This window comes from Phalangium opilio, unplaced genomic scaffold (genome assembly GCF_054372755.1).
Source record: "Phalangium opilio isolate 3A_F unplaced genomic scaffold, DU_Popi_V2 ptg000082l_1, whole genome shotgun sequence".
Taxonomy (NCBI): domain Eukaryota; kingdom Metazoa; phylum Arthropoda; class Arachnida; order Opiliones; family Phalangiidae; genus Phalangium; species Phalangium opilio.
This window is the reverse complement of record NW_028324189.1, coordinates 11,822,057-11,841,043: the sequence shown is the minus strand read 5'-3', so window position 1 is coordinate 11,841,043 and position 18,987 is coordinate 11,822,057. Positions and strand designations below refer to the sequence as shown.

General features: G+C 35.1%; 2 protein-coding genes across 5 annotated transcripts; both read left to right on the top strand.

Annotated features, from left to right (window-relative positions):
• Window positions 1-625: 625 nt before the first annotated feature.
• LOC149651719 (serine/threonine-protein kinase H1 homolog) lies at window positions 626-2,512 on the top strand. The gene has a single exon (XM_089848757.1). The coding sequence runs from the start codon at window positions 626-628 to the stop codon at window positions 1,838-1,840; it is 1,215 nt and encodes a 404-aa protein (XP_089704883.1). The 3' UTR covers window positions 1,841-2,512.
• A 370-nt stretch (window positions 2,513-2,882) lies between these two features.
• Window positions 2,883-18,900, top strand: MESK2 (misexpression suppressor of KSR 2). 4 transcript variants are annotated; one of them, XR_016371325.1, is made up of 13 exons: window positions 2,884-3,037; window positions 5,928-6,031; window positions 9,301-9,400; window positions 9,476-9,596; window positions 9,667-9,729; window positions 9,818-9,878; window positions 10,868-11,032; window positions 11,120-11,223; window positions 11,421-11,586; window positions 11,687-11,771; window positions 11,930-11,980; window positions 13,193-13,391; window positions 15,078-15,255. XR_016371325.1 is itself a non-coding variant. In XM_089848758.1 (12 exons), the coding sequence occupies exons 2-12, from the start codon at window positions 5,951-5,953 to the stop codon at window positions 15,227-15,229; spliced, it is 1,149 nt and encodes a 382-aa protein (XP_089704884.1). In that variant the 5' UTR covers window positions 2,883-3,037; window positions 5,928-5,950; the 3' UTR covers window positions 15,230-18,900. The 4 variants fall into 4 exon arrangements, 2 of the variants coding, with proteins under 2 accessions (XP_089704884.1, XP_089704885.1); XR_016371326.1 differs by having other exon boundaries at window positions 13,954-15,255; XM_089848758.1 differs by lacking the exon at window positions 13,193-13,391 and having other exon boundaries at window positions 2,883-3,037; window positions 15,078-18,900.
• Window positions 18,901-18,987: the final 87 nt, after the last annotated feature.

Below are 18,987 nucleotides of genomic sequence, written 5' to 3'. Positions count from 1 at the left end.
CCTTGACAGATGATTGTCTGAAAGGAAGACGATAGGGCGGGAAAATACCCTCGTGAAGTGACGTAACTAATCTTATAATTATAATTTTGTTTTAAAAAAATACGTCATCAACTCAGAGTCAAGAGACCGTTTTCATTGGTTAAATATTTTCACGAGGCTAGCGCCAGTCGAAATTTGCTCTTCTACGGTTTTCTTACCAAGTTAAGACGGTCTCTCTCAAGCTTGGCTTTATTATCAAAGCAAATTATGACTGAATACTAGTCTTAAAGTTAACAATACTGATTTTCCCCCCTTTTCTTTTCCGCTGCTCTGTTCTCGAGTTTTTTTCTGGCCTCGGGTGAAGTGGAATTCCTTTGTGTTTTTTATAGAGCCGCGCCAAAATGCTATGTCAAATGATGAATACCACATAACGCCTAAATCTCGAAGTTTTAAGACCCTTTTTCGCGTTTTATCATGATTTTACAGTCGGAAATACTTTCAAGTTTCAACCCGTGTTTTAAATACAACATAATAATGGAATAATGACGTTAGCCAAGGCTTAACAAGACGACGACGAGTTCCTGTAAAGCTGACCTCTGACTCCGCAAGCAATAACTTCAGAAGTAAATAAAGTTAACACTTAAGAATGGGGTGTCAAGAATCGAAGATTATCAATGATAAATACTCAAAAAACCAGCCGGTAATTATTCAACAAGTATTAAAGCCACATTCAAACAATCAAAACAACCCAAAACGTAGAAATAGTCGCCGTAGTTCTTCCTCACGATCTAGTAGCTCCAAAAATAGAAGTAATACCCCCAGAAAAACGACTTCAAAGGCCTTAAAACCACGAGAAAGTCTAATTATCGACTCAAGAATTAATACTAAATACAAAATTAAGGCTGTCATTGGAAAGGGTAGTTTTAGCAGAGTTGTTAGGGTTGAGGATAGGTCTACTTATCAACCTTACGCTATAAAGATGATAGAGAGTGCCGAGGGGAAGGATATTTTTGAAGCTGAGTTAACTGTATTGCGCCGAGTGAACCATCCTAATGTTATACAACTAATTGAAGTTTTTGAGACTGATACTAAAGTATTTATGGTGATGGAGCTAGCCACTGGTGGAAGTTTATTAGACAGACTGGAAACTCACGGTTTTTACAATGAATTTGAAGCTCAAAAAGTTTTAAGAATGGTCCTGAGTGGAATTGGATACCTGCATAGTTTGGGAATTACTCACAGAGATCTGAAACCCGATAATCTACTCTACTATCATCCTGGAAATGATTCTAAACTATTAATCACGGACTTTGGTTTTGCCAGTACCAGAAAATCGAACGGAAATCCTTATATGCATACTATTTGCGGCACTCCTCAATATATCGCCCCAGAAATTGTTATGAGGCGACCTTACACTAGCGGTGTCGATATTTGGGCAGTTGGAGTTATAACTTATATCGTTTTAAGCGGAACTTTCCCATTTGATGCCAAACAAGACTCTCAGATCTTTAAACAGATTTTGAAAGGGAAATATAATTTTACCGGAATTGTTTGGGATGGAATCTCGGATTATGCCAAAGATTTTGTTCAAAAATTATTAACTATCAACCCCGCATCTCGATTGACTGCGGCTGATGCTTTGAAACATTATTGGGTTGAAACTGTTTTCCCCACATCATTGAATTTTACACCTCAAAGAAATTCATCGGGTTTACGTAGAAGCGGAAGCCAAAGATCATCTTTATCAGCTGGATCATCCAAATCGTGTAGATCATTGAGATCCGAGCATCGTAGAGTTCAAAATCATCAATTGGAAGCTTTTCACTCGGATCCGGAAATATCTGGGATTACTTACGATTAAAAACTATATTTTTATTCCAAATTTGGGAAACAAAGACTTAAAATTCCAAAGATATCATAGTTTTGTAAATAATTAGCGATATATTTATGATAGCGACAACTTAATTATAAGAAAATTTTAGTTTTTAATTGTTTTAAAATAATGTAGAACGTAATTTTAAAAATATTTTTAATACTAGATCTGATATTATAGAGGTCCAATTTTACCAAAATGTTCTAGGGTGAAATTTTAGTTTTTTTGTGATATAAAATAAATATTCCAAAGATATTAAATATAAAGTGCCTTAATAGAAGTTTCCATTGATGCTTTAATTTAAATGTTAAAAAAAAATCGTCATTAATTTATAATCTTGTGCAATTATTTTTACTGTAGCTAAAATTTTATTCTTAAAAGATTATATTTATGCTTATAGACATATAAAGTATAAATGTTTAAAACCCTAATTAAAATAAACAAAATTTACAGGGTCATAATAATAACTTAAGTTAAAACTAGTAAATTGGATTTTTGCTATAAATAGTACAAAATAAAACTCAGTGTTTAAAATAAATTTTTATATACAAAATAGGCCAAATAAAAACCCTTCAATTTTAATTAATTAAGTGTAGTATCTGGTAGTATGGATGAAAATAAAGTATAAAATAGAAATGCATTAAAATGTTTCAAAACCAGTTTTTCTTATTATTGTTTCTACGTGATAATAGTCACTAGCTTTCCTTTTGTAATTTTAATTTTTTGTTTGAAGGGGCCTCTTCCGCGCCTGGTTTTTGTCAGGCGTCGATGCGGAGGAATTCATAGAACCACGTGATCATTGACTTTCCCGCCCAAAGTCGTCAACTTTAAATTATATTCCATGGAGTAATATTACCCTATGCGAAGATAATTGTAACAGTACCTTTAAAGCTTTTGAAATATACTCCAAACAACGCGACTCCTTGGTGAAAAATCGCACCCGGTTGGCAGCACGTATTCTGTCATCCAATGACGTAACGGCCGCACCCCCTGTTTTGAGCCCCAAACATTCTCTGGGGCCAGAAAGAAGCCAGTTGCTGTATTTTCGTCTATGCTGCCGCGTTTCTTTGTCCGCGTCCGTTAACTTGTGTTTTTGTTTCGGAAAAAGTTAATCCGGTTGAATATAATAGCTATTGTTTAAAAGATCAGGCCTTACAGTCGTATTTAATTTAATTTCAACATAAAGTAAGTGTTAAGTTTATTTAACCTTTTCTTGTACTGTAAATCGACCCGAAAGGCAGTGAAGCCTGGTACGACGACGTGATTTCGTTTGCTAAGCCTTGGTGTTATTGATTTGGCCTATGGCCGATTTTTGCCAAAGGGGAAAAGGGGGATTCGCACGCTCCTTGGATTCCCTAAGTTAGGTAACGTTTTAGGCTTATTACACAGCGGCAGAGTAAAGTCGAGCGGCGGGCAGTGTAGGTCAACTTCGAGGAAAGGGTATTGACTTTTTTCTTATAAGAAATTTGAGGCCCACGCCCTAGAAACGATAGAAATGTCTTTGCTTGTCAAAATTACACTTAAAGGTTTTGCCCTAGCATGACGGATTCATTTTTCACTGTTTCCAAATTTAGATTATCATTAAAACTTTTCCCCCGATTTTGTGCGGTGAAGGGGGCATAGGCCTTGGTCTGTCGGACTGGGTGTGGGAGAAACGGTTAGCCCTTTAGGTCAACCTAAAATTAGAGATCAAAATTAGGATTCTTGTAGTCCTTAACTAGTTAATAATATTAGACTCGTAAATCCTGATATCTTTGAGGGTAAACTAAATTTTGGAATCTTTGAAAGAATTAAGTTCACCTTGTGTTGTGGTTTTTAGAAGAATCTTGAACCCATAAAAATTATTTGCTTTAAAAGTCTAAATCTATCTAAGTATATCTAGCTTGTATATTTCAAGTATTGCTTTTGTTATAGTTATATTTTGAAAATCGAGTTAAAATTTCAATTGTATGACTAATTTCTAAGAATATGAACTATGAAACCTAGCATAGCTTATCAGGTTAATTAACATAAAACTAGCTGTGAGAGTCAGCATTTAGAAAAATCACTTTGAATGAATGAATAGATGATTTTGACATCAAATTTTATGTGAGTCAGAATCCCTACCCAGAAAAACCCTCTACCCAGTAGGTCTCCATGAAGGCTGCTATTTTTAGATCATATACATGTAGAATTTTTATAGTAGCCTGTGCTGTAGTGGCTGTGCTGTAGCCATTACAGCGTCTGAAAGCTATTTTAATTTTTCCTTAAAAGGCCATTTTGGATTTTTGTCTAACCAAAGGAGAAGATTTACTTATGAATTTATATAGTTTGTAGTTGTTATATCAAAGATTATATTATCATGTTTATTTTATAACGATATGCCCAAGGTAGTGAGTGCAATAACTGGTTTTTTAATTTATAATTCCTCTCCCATACCCTTGAGTTTTGTGAGGAATAACGGAGTGTTTAAATCATACCCACGTGGTTTGTAGGAATTTTTGACGCCTAACCTTTTACTGAACTTAAAAAAAAAAAATCGGAGATGTAGATTAGATTTATAGTTTGATATTTTGACTTAAAATATATTTTAGACTTAAAATTTAACTATTAGAATCACTGTCATTTAGTAAATATGAAACTGACCCTAGTTATAGCAAAATAACCTTGGTAGGTATAGATTGCCAAATTTATTAGTTACGGACGGAGATGACGAAATATCCATTTTTATTGTGTACATGTAGACCTCTTAGACCATAAACACTTCAGTCTTTTTTCCCCAATTTCAAAATGGTTTAAAACGTGATCTAAAATAGAAATGCGTATGTCAACTTATCTTTTTGGATATACAAGCTCAATTTATAAGAAAGAGTATGCCCAAACAAACTTCGGATCTTTTACAAAATTTAGCTCACAGATCTTGAAGGGATTTTTTTTAATTCACTGTTAAATGCTTTAGGTAAATTAAAGCAGGAAATTTTAACAGGCCTCTTTGGTTATTCTGAGAAAATTTTAACTTTTAAGAGATATTTAAACCATGGATAAAGAATTCGCGTGAGGAAATTTTTTTCAGTCTATAGGATAGGCAACTCCCTATCTCCGACGGCAGCATATTCTGTATATACTCTGTTCCAGCTACGGTTGTCAGCACGCGTAAAACTAGGTCTCTATGTAATGTAGGTTTAAGCGTCCTGACAAGAGACGAAAGAAATACTGATTTTCAGGACTTAAAATCACGAGATTTAAATACTGAGCGTATTATTTCCTTCGTCTCTTGTCAGCACGCACAAAGCTACGCTACATAGAGACCTAGCTTTGCGTTTGCTGACAACCGAAGCTAGAACAGAGTATATACAGAATAAGCTGCCGGCGTCAGAAATAGGGAGTTGCCTATCCTATAGCGTGAAAACAGATTTCGTCACGCGCATTCTTCATCTGTGGTTGTTGAACCTTTAAATAATTAAACCATGGATAAAGAATGCGGGTGAGAAAATTTGTTTTCACGCTATAGGATAGGCAACTCCCTATCTCGAACGACAGCTTATTCTGTATATACTATGTTACAACATCGGTTGTCAGCATGCGAAAAGCTAGGTCTCTATGCAACCTAGCTTTGTACGTGCTGTCAAGAGACCAAAAACTTCAGGATCTTCAGGATTTAAAATATCCTCGAATTTTTTAGCTCGAGTGCACGGACCTCTAGGCTTTAGTTTCAAATACGTGTGTAATTGCCTATAGCCTACTACACGTATTTGAAACAAAAGCCTAAAGTTCCGTGCACTCGAGCTAAAAATCTCGCGGATATTTTAAATCCTGAAAATCCTGAAGTTTATTGTCTCTTGTCAGCACGCACAAAGCTAGGTTACATAGAGACCTAGCTTTACGCGTGCTGACAACCGATGTTGTAACAGAGTATATACAGAATAAGCTGTCGCCCGAGATAGGGAGTTGCCTATCCTGTAGAGTGAAAACAAATTTCCTCACGCGCATCCTTCATCCATGATTAAACTAATGAAATTAAATTAAAACAAGCGTTGCAGATTTATTTATGTGTGATTGAATATATTATAAGTAATATTAGAATTCTTTTGTGCAGATTTGGAAATTTGATCAGTGAAAATGGATGATATAGAACTACGAAATGTGGAATTACAATTTCCACTTATCCGTTCGCTCTCGAGGAGCGATTCATACTCTCAGGTATGTTTGAACTTGACAACTATCTCGCATTTTGTGTGTCTTAGTTGATAATGATAGGTTAGCTAAAGATAAGGCTATTTTTAGATTGTGTTAATAATAATTACGGAATTAATGCTATTAAGTGTTACACACGCTTTAATGTTAATTGTTTATTAGGCGCTAACTTAATCTTATCAGAACAATTAAGAAAGGGCCATAGTTTCCTTTTTTATTACATTAAGCTTTGATGTAAGGAGCTGAAAGTAACGTTTAACGAGCCCATGCAGAATTATTTTGTGTGGAAAAGTTAATTTATATTATAAGATAATAAAGGTCAAGTAATTTTCCGCTCCCATAGCGTATGAAAGCAAAAGTATATAGATATAAAATCAAAAAGTAAAGCGCACTTCGTTGAAACTCGCTCGCGAGTCGCGCCGTGTAATATAAGGAGCCCTCCCCTCCTTCATCCCAGAATAGTGTCGACCCTCCCCTCCTTCATCCCAGAATAGTGTCGACCCTCCCCTCCTTCATCCCAGAATAATGTCGACCCTCCCCTCCTTCATCCCAGAATAGTGTCGACCCTCCCCTCCTTCATCCCAGAATGGTGTCGACCCTCCCCTCCTTCATCCCAGAATAGTGTCGACCCTCCCCTCCTTCATCCCAGAATAGTGTCGACCCTCCCCTCCTTCATCCCAGAATAGTGTCGACCCTCCCCTCCTTCATCCCAGAATAGTGTCGACCCTCCCCTCCTTCATCCCAGAATGGTGTCGACCCTCCCCTCCTTCATCCCAGAATAGTGTCGACCCTCCCCTCCTTCATCCCAGAATAGTGTCGACCCTCCCCTCCTTCATCCCAGAATAGTGTCGACCCTCCCCTCCTTCATCCCAGAATAGTGTCGACCCTCCCCTCCTTCATCCCAGAATAGTGTCGACCCTCCCCTCCTTCATCCCAGAATGGTGTCGACCCTCCCCTCCTTCATCCCAGAATAGTGTCGACCCTCCCCTCCTTCATCCCAGAATAGTGTCGACCCTCCCCTCCTTCATCCCAGAATAGTGTCGACCCTCCCCTCCTTCATCCCAGAATGGTGTCGACCCTCCCCTCCTTCATCCCAGAATAGTGTCGACCCTCCCCTCCTTCATCCCAGAATGGTGTCGACCCTCCCCTCCTTCATCCCAGAATAGTGTCGACCCTCCCCTCCTTCATCCCAGAATAGTGTCGACCCTCCCCTCCTTCATCCCAGAATAGTGTCGACCCTCCCCTCCTTCATCCCAGAATAGTGTCGACCCTCCCCTCCTTCATCCCAGAATAGTGTCGACCCTCCCCTCCTTCATCCCAGAATAGTGTCGACCCCCCTCTGCGTATGCTTACCTTCCCGACCGCGGCACAGGGAACCAAGCCGTAAAAAAGGGGGTAGGCAACCCCCAGTGGGGTTGATACATTGCCGTCCGTATCTGCGCACTCTCGTGATTCAAAAAGTCTTCAGCGCAGGCGCTATAAAGAGAGATGGAAGGCAAAGTTTACCCCCCCCCCGTGCCTTTCCCTCGGCCTCTTCGTTACATCGAAATGGTCTATAGGATTATAAAGTAGCAGATGCTTTCTATATACTTTTGATGAAAGCACCATGAATGGGAAAATTGTTGAATTAAAATGATAAAATTAAAAATAGGCATTTATTGAATTTAATTAACTAAAAATTAACATAATCCATTGATCTTATATGAAATGATTCAATATTAAATAAGGTTGGAAAATAAAACGTAGCTTTACGTACTGCCAAGAAGTGATATCTAGTTTATTAGGGAGAAGGTATAATATGCCTATGCATTCGCGCGCCATAGTCCCAGTCCCCCTTTCAAAATACAAGGGGGGGGGGAACGTAAAAGGAGACTGGGCTATTTCGCCTCTCCTCAGTCCGAAAATATGACTGTAATTTTCGTCATTCGCGTCGCCGCGCTGACGTGAGTTTTCAAGAACCAATGAGATGCTGGTTGTAATTTAGAGGCGGGGATTAACTCCGGACCTACGTTTGGACTGGAGATAAAGCTGGAAATGTGGCTAATTTATTCCTTCCTAATAAACTAGATATCACTTCTTGGTACTGCGGAAATAACCAAAATAGTTCCCATTGATGATTACAGAAAATTTTGAACAGAACCTTACCTTACGTAAAATAACTGTTTCCAAAGCCACTTATCTTGGCAACAGTATGTTGCACCTTGTAAAAATGAGTCAAAATAGTTGAATAACCTTTTATTTCGGTTTGGTGTGACTTGTCAGTTGTCTTAGCAGGGGGGCTTCGATATGGTGTTTTATTTATGACCATTTTGCAATAATCTTTGGAACTAATTAAATATCGCAATATTTTACGAGATATTCTTAAGATTATGGCCTTCCTATTGGATTTTTGTCTTAAAAGTAGTTTCTTGGAATATTGTTTAACTGCAACGGATTGAAACACTTTGTAGTCGGTGTTGGAGTCGCGTTCTTTTTTTTTTTGAATTAATATAAAAATGTTGTTCATGAAGTCTAGAAACATTTATTGGGAAAAAACGGTGAGAAATAAAAAACTGCGTAGTTAATTTCGGGTTTTAATTATAATTAATGCCATTTTAGCCAGAGTTAGTGTTAGTCTGTGTTTTAGATTTATTTTTAAGTGTGACTCTTTTCTATTCTATCCTATGCACTCAGTATCTTTCTGGTACCTTGATTATGGAGGTACTTGTACCCTATTTTAAATTTAATTTGCTTTATTAAAGGCTGACTTCCATCGAAAAGAGTTCTAGCGAACTGAAAACCGAGCATCGAAACTAACAATGGAGTAGGGACCGTGCCGATTTTCGAATCCCCGCTGGGGTAAAAGATGGAACGGTTCTAGCTAACTGAAAGCCGTGCAATGTGGTTCTAGCGAACTGAAGACACGCAATAGAGAATTTCCTTCAGGGGAAAGCAAAAATTCGAGAGGAAATAAATTTAAAAGGATTTCTATTGTGTATCTTCAGTTCGCTAGAACCCACTTTACACGGCTTTCAGTTAGCTATAGCTAGAACCCTTCCATCTTTTACCCCAGCGGGGATTCGAAAATCGGCACGGTCGCTCCATTGTTAGTCTAAATGCTCGGTTTTCAGTTCGCTAGAACACTTTTCGATGGAAGTCGGCCTTTAAATTACATTTCCTTTCACAACGTCGCTTAAATAAATTTAAATTGCGCTTAATTTAAATTTTAAAAATTTCGAAAGATTTTTCGGAATGTAGCGTGTTAAATTGTCGGGTTTTCGTGAATTTGTTTTTAGGAGGACCGCATTGAAACCCCTTTTGGCACCATGTTGGTGGCCGTACAGGGAGAACGTAATAAGCCAGCAATATTTACTTATCACGATATTGGTCTAAATCGTACGTTAAATGAATGATATCATGGGGGTTATGGTTTGGTTGGTTTGGGTTTTAAAAACGCGAGTCTGTTTTTAGACGTCTCTACTTTCCAAGCCTTTATCAATTACCCTGAAATGAGAACGTTAATGCAAAGTTTTTGCGTTTATCATATTAACGCGCCTGGGCAAGAAGAAGGTGCTCCACCTTTACCCGAAGGGTAACAAACCAAAATATTTTAATATTTAGAGATACCGGGGAAATGTAAAATTTTTGCAAAATTATCGTAGGTTTATTTACCCTACTATGGACCAACTCGCCGAAATGATACTGCCAGTGATGAAGTTTTACAAGTTAGGGCTTTTTTTTATTAATGTGTTTGTGAATTAAGGTTATATGGGTTTTAGTATGAATTCTAACCTTCAATGTATGTACGAATAGCGTGAAACACTTCATTGGTTTTGGTGTGGGTGCAGGAGCAAATATTCTAGCTAGGTTTGCCGTAAGTTGACTTTTATTGTACCTACCATGAACTAGCAGGGTTCATTACAAAATGGTCACTATCCAGGGTTCAGGGTTCGCACGAAACCTGGAGAAGTTGGGGATTTGGGAAATGGGGGTGATAAGTCTGGGATTTAAAGTTTTGTCCTAAAAAGTTAGGGATAGGTCAGCCTATTTCGTTTGGTATATCAAACCATGATTTCCTCGAGCAATGCTAAATATATGCCAGGTGTGATGAAGTGGGCTCTGGTAAACACTTAAAAGCAAAGCGTGGGTTCAGTTGATCCCCTAGATGGTGACTTTCCTCCTGAACTCCGGGTTTAGCTTGGCCAAGCCTAGTGGCCGGGATGTCCACAAATGCCTACTGCCTTCGCCAAGCCAAAACTGGAATTCGTCACCTTGTAGGGGATCCACTGGACCCGCGCTTTGCTGGTCAGGGATATCAAAGAGAATATAGGGGAGGAGTGGAAAATGGGGCAAAACTTGTCACTCTTTTCTACCGCGCATCTTCAACGCGCAGTACCGAGGCATTTCCGTTTGAGACATTAAATGATATCGTAGGTGGCGCGACTGAGCCGGAAACTCCCTCGTACCGCTAGTATAATTTAGGCGAGACATAACTATTTACGCTTGTGAAGCGGGGGAGGTTCCACTCCTCCCCTATATTCTCTTTGGGGATATTGGCAATATTTGGTCAGGGACAAGCTTTGATAAGTCCAGGGATTTTCAATATAAAAATTTCGTCCGAACCCTGCTTCAATGTAAGGTATAGAGCTATCTCGGAAGTCTTAGTGTGACGTCACTCATGCTATTGAACCAAAACGGTACCAAGCCAAAGCTAAGTCTGTGATGTTTCACCTAAGCACTGACGTCACAACTGAGATAGCTCTATTGTAATGTATTTGTAATGAACACTGGTTGGTTAGTTGCTCGCTGTAGGGTTTGTTGGTATGAAATTCACGAGAAATATGTTTGGGGTCGCGCCATTAGCTTGAAAACCCAGACTGCGTTGACGGTATGTTTCTGGTCAATGCAACTTCTACGCAAGCGGGCTGGACAGAATGGGGCTACCAGAAACTAAACGCCATGTATCTGCGAAGCTCAGGCATGACCAATTCGACCCAGGAATACCTGATGTGGCATCATTTTGGCAAGGTGCGTAAATAAACGCCTTCAACCCCGAAGAAAAACCAATACCCCCACTTTTGAAGGAAATGGTACATTTTGTTGTCAATTTCTTAGTGTTCCGAGGAACGCAATCACGATTTAGCCCAAGTCTACAGGCAATACTTTAATAAATCCATAAATGCCCATAACCTTTCACTTTTCATTGACGCATTTATCAAGTACGGAAAGTTTGAATTAGAGTTAGGAATTTTGATGGTTAAAGGGCTCCACCAGCGGCTTGCGGGCGCGGTGGCCTTTGGAAGAGGTAAAAGGCGGTCAGCCGTTTTGCACGTGTAAGGATAGAGACCCCGCAAGCCTCTGGTGGAGCCCTTTAAAGTAGAAGGATAGTGATTGATTAGGGATTTTAATATCTCAGGAGAACAGATATCGGTATTCTTCGAGAAATGGACCCGACTAAGAAAGAGGTCACCAGGAATTTCAAATGCCCGGTTCTATTAATGTCCGGCGCTTGCTCCCCTCATCTTGAAGACACTGTCACCATGAATGGGCGTCTTGATCCCACTAAATCTACGTGGATGAAGGTACACCACTTTTTAGTCTTACGTACACTTCATCCACGACGTAGATTTTTTGGGGTGACGTCTTACGATGGTTTTTTTTTTGTTTTGCGCCTGCGTTTAGCTTTCTGATTGCGGCATGGTACTAGAGGAGCAGCCAGGCAAAGTGGCTGAAGCTCTTACCCTGTTTCTTCAAGGCTTGGGATATGGTAAGCTTAAAATTAATTTTTATGATATATTAGAAGAATTTTGGCACATATCTTTTGTTTTTGTAAATAAAATGGTTTTACGAAAGACACGTTATCAATACGAATTTGTTATTAACCTCTTTCTAATTGGCCTCTTATTGAAAACTCCACAACATTAGCCCTGAACCAGTGTCGACGCAAATCATCTTCCGCTTCGTCCTGCGGCGAAGGTAAATACGAATTCCCACCAAACAATTAAAAAAAAAATCAATCAATCAATTTCTTCGCGGTACCAGTTATATATTCACCTCTGTATATCTAGTGCTTTAATTATTTTAATGGTGACTTTTTTTTTTATAAAATTCCTATTTTTTATTTTTTACGTTATTGTATTATATTGATAAAGTTTGTTAGTGTATTATATTGTTTTTGGGTTTTTTTTAATGGGATTAGTTCTTGTAAAATTACGTTTTAAACACTTTAACGACATAGATCATTTTAATAGCTTTAAAATGATCTAAATTTCATCAAAATCGGACGGTAAATAATAGTGTTACAAACGTTCGAGGGGTCGGACGTTTGTCAAAATCCCGTACACTTCGATTGAAATCTGTTTAAAATCTCTCTCGAAAATCTCGAAATCCCGAAATCTCACGTCAAAATCTAAAAATCTTAAAATCTCGCGTCAAAATCTGAAAATTTTAAAATCTCACGTCAAAATCTAGAAATCCCAAAATCCCTACCTTAAAATCTGAAAATCCCGAAATCCCTATTTTAAAATCTGAAAATCCCGAAATCTTCACCTAAAATCCCGAAATCTTCACCTAAAATCCCGAAATCTCACATTAAAACCTAGAAATCCCGAAATCTTAACGTAAAATCCCAAAATCTCATCCTAAAATATCAAAATCAGAAAATCTCCTCGAAATCCGAAAATCTCCTCGAAATCTGAAAATCTCCTTCAAAATCTGAAAATCCTGAACAAAATCCCGAAATCTTCTTCGAAATCTGAAAATCGCGTTCAAAATCTGAAAATTTCCTTTAAAATCCCGAAATCTTAAAATCTTGGACTAGATTTCCAGATTTCTAAAATCTGAGTCAGAATCTCTGGGGCAAAATCTCAAAATCTTTGTCAAAATCTTGAAATCTCAAAATCCCGTACACTAAAATGCCGAACGTCCGACCCCTCGCAAACGTTCAACGCTTTTGACGACATTTTGTATTATTATTTTAAAACTTAATTTCACACGAAACGATCCTTTTAAATAGTCTATTACGTAAATTTGTAAAACTTACAAATTGTGGTTCAAGTACAGTGTTTAATTGTCACTTTTACCTACAAAAAATATATTAAGTTAACGGAGAAAAAAAAAGATGTGAAAAATAATAATAATAATAATAATAATAGGTCATTAAGAGGGGATTATTTATAATATTTACAGGCTTTCTTAAGATTGCGACTTAAGTCTGAGACGCAGGCTTTATAACGAGTCCTAAATCTATCTACAGTTGTTTCAAGACTCGAAAATTTACAACTTATCGTATACGATCAAAAACATACACACACAAAAAAAAAAATACTTTAAAAAAAATCTTTTTAATAAGTGCTCAAAATATTCATTCGTTAGCGCTTTAAATCCCGTAAGTTTAATAGAAAAAAAAAGTTTTTGATTTTTATTTTTAATCGTACGATTATTGTGCTTTATGATTTTTTATTACTACTAATATTTATATTGATGAATTTAAAACGACTTAACGCGGGAACTTGGTTAGGTGGTGGTATTATAACGCATGACCTGGACCGCCCTTTCCCCCATGACATGACATGACATGATATTTGAAATAATATTTCAACTAATCCTTTAACGATATATTAATTAAATTAAATTAAACTAAACTAACGGGCAACTTTTAACTGTACTTAAACCACTGCCTGTTTTTGAAACGGTATTTTTTTTTTTTTTTTGAAAAAAATTACACTTTATTTTGTCTTGATTCATGGTTTGGTTGCGTAGTAAGATTAAGCATGATTATGTAGTCCTTTCTTTTAATTTATTTATTTTAAAATCTCAATTTCTGCCTTCCATTAACTTTTACGAATATTTTAAGAATATGGCTTCTTTTTTAATTATAATTGCTATTAAAAAAAATAATGATAATAAATAAAGCTTTTCTTCAATACTTTTTACGATGTGCGTTGCAGCAGCCCCAGATCTTGGTTTACATTAAAGTTGATTGATGCGAAGGATTTTAAACGTATACTTCTTCCATAGTGCTAGACAAAAGTGTACTATCGGTGTTGTTATTTAATAATTAAATGATCTTAATCGTTTAATATAGCCAGTGTTACACTTAGCTACGTGTTTAGACACTGTGAAGAACAGTTCCATTGCAATAGCGTAATACTACACACGCAGTTACTCGTTTAGAATTCAATTTTTACATGTTTGATAATATAAATCGTACAAACTTTAAAAGTGCCGTGATAATTGTTATAAATAAAAGAATAGATTAATTATTTCGTGGTTTCAATGTTAAAGACTAAATTGTTGTTATAAAAACATCAGCTTGTCTTTGATTTAATTTAATTTTAATTTAAACGCGACGCGATTAAATAGAAGTTTGATATTTATTGGTAAGAAATCACTTCATGAAATTCAATTCAATTCATTGACTGTGTGTATTCAATTCATGAAATGATTTTAATAAAAGATTCAATGTAGTATAGTATAGTATTCTTTGGCATATTTCAAATTCACTTACGTATATAGCAGTGCCATTTAATATAGCCACCATAAGTTCATAAGATATGTTCACCATAAGTTTGTCACTGATTAATGAGAGCTTGTCATGAAGTGAGTGAGGTAGATCATAGCCTGATGAGGCTTAGTACAGACTGTCCTGCAAAATTAACCGACCGAGTGTAGGACTTCAATTCTCGCTTGTCGTACTCCAACTAGCAGCCCGAGCTGTAGGTCTCTCAGTAGCATTACGAACTTATATAGGTAGTGTCAGAGTCAGACTTATGGAATGAACATATCTTATGAACTTATTATAGCACGTATTTACGTAATACAATGATAGGAAGCATTGAAACTTTTTAAGTGCCAATAAATTTAATCAACTCCTAAAGATATAGTTTTATTGTTATTGAGAAAGGGGTTGCTGTAACAAAATTGCGAATGATAATTAATCAAAATTAATTAAATTAACTCAGGAAGGAGAGGAAAAAAATTAATTCGAAAAAATATTGCTTTTAGTAGAATATTTTTTTTTTAGTTCGTCGTGGTAAAATTATGTTTTTCTTTTATCCCAATACTCTTTCAGTTCCTTGTATGACCAACCGTAAACTGAGTAATTCTCAACAGAATTCCCAGGAGGAAAATCGGGTTGAGAACTGCTGCAACCAAGTTCCGAACAACAAGCGAGAAGTGCACATAGTGGAAAACCCCATCAATCTACATACGACCATTTGTTAAAACTTAATTTATAAGAAAAAAAGAAATACATATAACCAATTATATACCGACTTGGAAAGTACGAAACACGTTTACACCACAACACACCAAAAAAAACAACACAATAAATAAATAAATAAACAAACACACGCAAACGTATTACAAATGATTATAAAGGCACGTACTGAATCAGAACTCATCAAAACTATTGTGAAAGATTATATAACGTAACATAAAGCGATAAAAACGAAATATTATACAAACAAACAAATTAACAAACAAACAAATGCTTTTTAGTTTTAATATAAATAAGGTATGACTGAATGGCTGCTACCAGTACCAACTCGGAGACGTATCGCGTAAGTGTGCCCAACCAAAAGTATTTTCGAAAAAAATCAGGTATCATCGTAAAAAGGAATTCACTGCCCGTAACAACAACGTAAAATGCACTTGAAGAAATATTATAAAAATTGACGTCTATTTTTAGTTAAAGTGCGGACTATATTTTGTATCGTAAGTGAGTGGAGATTTTAGAAAAAGATTTTCGAAGGGGTTGGTTACGTAAGATTTTTGGGTAATGTTTATGGGTTTAATTTTTTTTTGAATGATATTTTTGGTTGGTCAAGCTTATACACAGATACGATTGAGTGTAGGTAGGTAGGTAGGTAGGTCTAAAAGGATTATGATTTTTTTCATAACGCCGCGCCGCTCACCGCAATATCAGAGTCAATGTTTTAGAAGAAAAAACTGATAGAAAAATTTATAACACAATACATAACGTACTTAGAGATAAAGTAAAACCCAGGCTTGATCTTTAAATAAAAACCAAAAAAAAAAAACAAAAGTACTATAGGCCCTAGACCAAGATATAAATAAAATAAAAAAATCTCCCACCACCACTCCACTTTTGGGTGTTAGATGTCTCGTGAAATTAAAAGAAAATAAATAAATAAATAAACAAACACGCAACTTAATTAATATAAACACAACAACAACAACAAATAACAACATCACACTTTAGAAAAACGAAAATTTGAAAAGAACTACTATGGAAATATTTCTCAAGGCAGAAATGTTTATCAAATATGAGGTTGTAATAAATAAATAAATAATACCAACATCACAAAAAAAAAAAAAAATAATAATATTTTTATTTTCAACGGAAGGTTAGTAAATACATTTTAAATCCAATTTATTTTTAATCCGGTTTGCAATCGCTGTTTGTACGCTTTTTAATGACAAAAAAAAAGAAAAGAATATCGTATTTTATCCTTTTTGGAATATAATGTTTCGTCTACGTATGGTATTTTTAAATTTACAAGTCTCGTCGATCGACGTGACGTACTTTTAAAGGTTTTTTAGGTTGTTTTATATTTGAATGGAGTTCAATTCAATTCTATTCAAATATAGATCATCTCTAATTTAACCGAAATATATCCCCGCGACTTGCGCAACGTTTTTTTTAACATAAGATTAAAAAAAAAAACACTACAAAATATCCACGTGTATTATTTCTTAAATTGCAAGTGCCTTACTGGAAGAAACTACTGGTATTTCTTTTTTTTTAATAATAATAATAATAATATTATTATTAATTATATTAAAAAATGAAAAATGTTCTTGTTTATACAATAATATAAATAATTTTGAAAAAAAAAAAAAAATCACTATTTTTGGGTTTCCCGCAAATTTTTCTCTGATCTTCGAAGACCAGTATACCGGTAACACGCAAAACAACATAATAGTAGTATAACACAAAACAAAAATGAATTTAGCGCTAGATATAATATAAAAAAATTGTCATTAGTTCCTTCCTAAGGTATCGATTGAGATAAAAGAACATAATAAATTATTTTAACAAATGAACGTACGGTATGTCGAATAGTATAACGGAGAATCTCTTAATATAAACACGCGAAAACGATATTTCGCTAACAAATAAAACAATTCAACTAAAGAAAAAAAAACAAAATATATATCTTTAACTTTGGCTATGTGCTTCCATTTTTACGCGTAATTTTACGTTTTACTTTCTTTTCTTTTCTTATTTCAAATGGTTTTAAAAAATGTGTCTTTCTCAATGTACAATGATGGGGTTGTTATTTTAATTGTTTACGGACGTTACACTTTGTGCACTGACTCGCAATTGTACTACTGGTAATACAAAACGGAAGATTTGCGTAATAATAATAATGACGCGAAATATTTAACGATTTCGCGTCATCAACTTACAAAAACAAAAACTTAGATTTAAATCCTTTTAATCCAGATATTGATTGTTAAATGGTTAAAGAGAGAGTTTAAAAAACCCAATTAATTATTGAGAATGATGCCCTTAACACCTACCTGATTGTAATTTAAATAAAACCTAATAAGAGATCGAGTTTATCGTTTTTTCAATTTTTCCTCGCCTTCCCCCCCCAAGCTTTTAAATTATATTAAAATTAAAATTAAATCAGAGTTGACCAGTGAATTTTTAACTTAAAAAATAAATACAAAGGGAGTAAGTATAAAAACAAACGTAGAGAATATTGCTAGAATGCCTTTAAATATTTATATGAAACCTTAGAGATTAAAATAATCATAGCTAAACGAGAATAACTATTACTGTACACAAAAGAAATAACAAATACGTAAATAAAAATAAACACGCACTTGAAAACAAATATTTAAAAAAGTAAATTTTACGTTCAACACTGGATGGAAATTTAAATTTTGCAATATGTAGGCATAGATTTTATTTTTAATTGTGTAATAAATTAACGAAACCTTAATTGGGATATTTGGTCATTTTTGGTATACGTGTATATCGAGTTTAATTTAATCGTAACTAATTTGATGTTTTACTAAAAATTATATTTACATTACACATTTTTTTTTTTTTCGCTATTTGATAAAATGTTTAACGGTATGCAATGCGAAACCATCTGAAACTGGTTTTTAGTTGGGTGAAAAATGTTTCTTAATAATAATTTTTGATTACTATTTTTAATAATATTTTTAACCCGGACCATTTACTCTCATTTTTATTACGATTTTTGTCACGTTACCGTAGTTATTTTAGTCTTTACGTAAGCAGTATGGTTTGAAGTAGCTTATTTTGTTTTCGATAAATCAATGCGAATAAAATAAACTTAGGCATTCTGAAATTATTAGATTAGTCTTCCACGTTTATTATTTTCTAGTCAGTTTTAATTTAATCAGCTTCTTATAAACCCGCTTTTCAAAAAAAGAAATAAACTAAAAAAAAGTGCGAAAACAATATTGTGATGGAAGTTTTTGCGCTATCGATCCGACAAAGTTTAAAACGAAACTTTTTTCGGTTTTCGCTATGGGGAAAAATATATCTTTCGCACAAACTTCTAATTCAGAGTGCCTGTGTTATAAAGAAGCATTATAGAGCTTGAAAGTTATATAAAACTTCAAAATAATTGGTCATCTAAATTATACAGCACTTGTCAGTGTATGCATTGCCAACTTGTGTAACTAAACAACGTAGTTTGGAAATTTAGTACAAAACATGAAGAAAAAAAAATGCTTATATTGCGAAGGACATGAATTGGAAAATGTTTAACGTAAAAAAAATGGGCACTAATTTTTAATTTTAATTTTAATTTTATTTGTTCAAAGGTTTTGTAGAAGCAATGTATTGTGAAGAAAACAAATAAAAACTGGAACATATAAAATATCAATTTGTTGTTGCGTTATTTTGTTTTTGACAATTTTGGAATGAAATTTAATTTAACAAAAAGGAATGTAGGATACGCCGCACGCGTTTG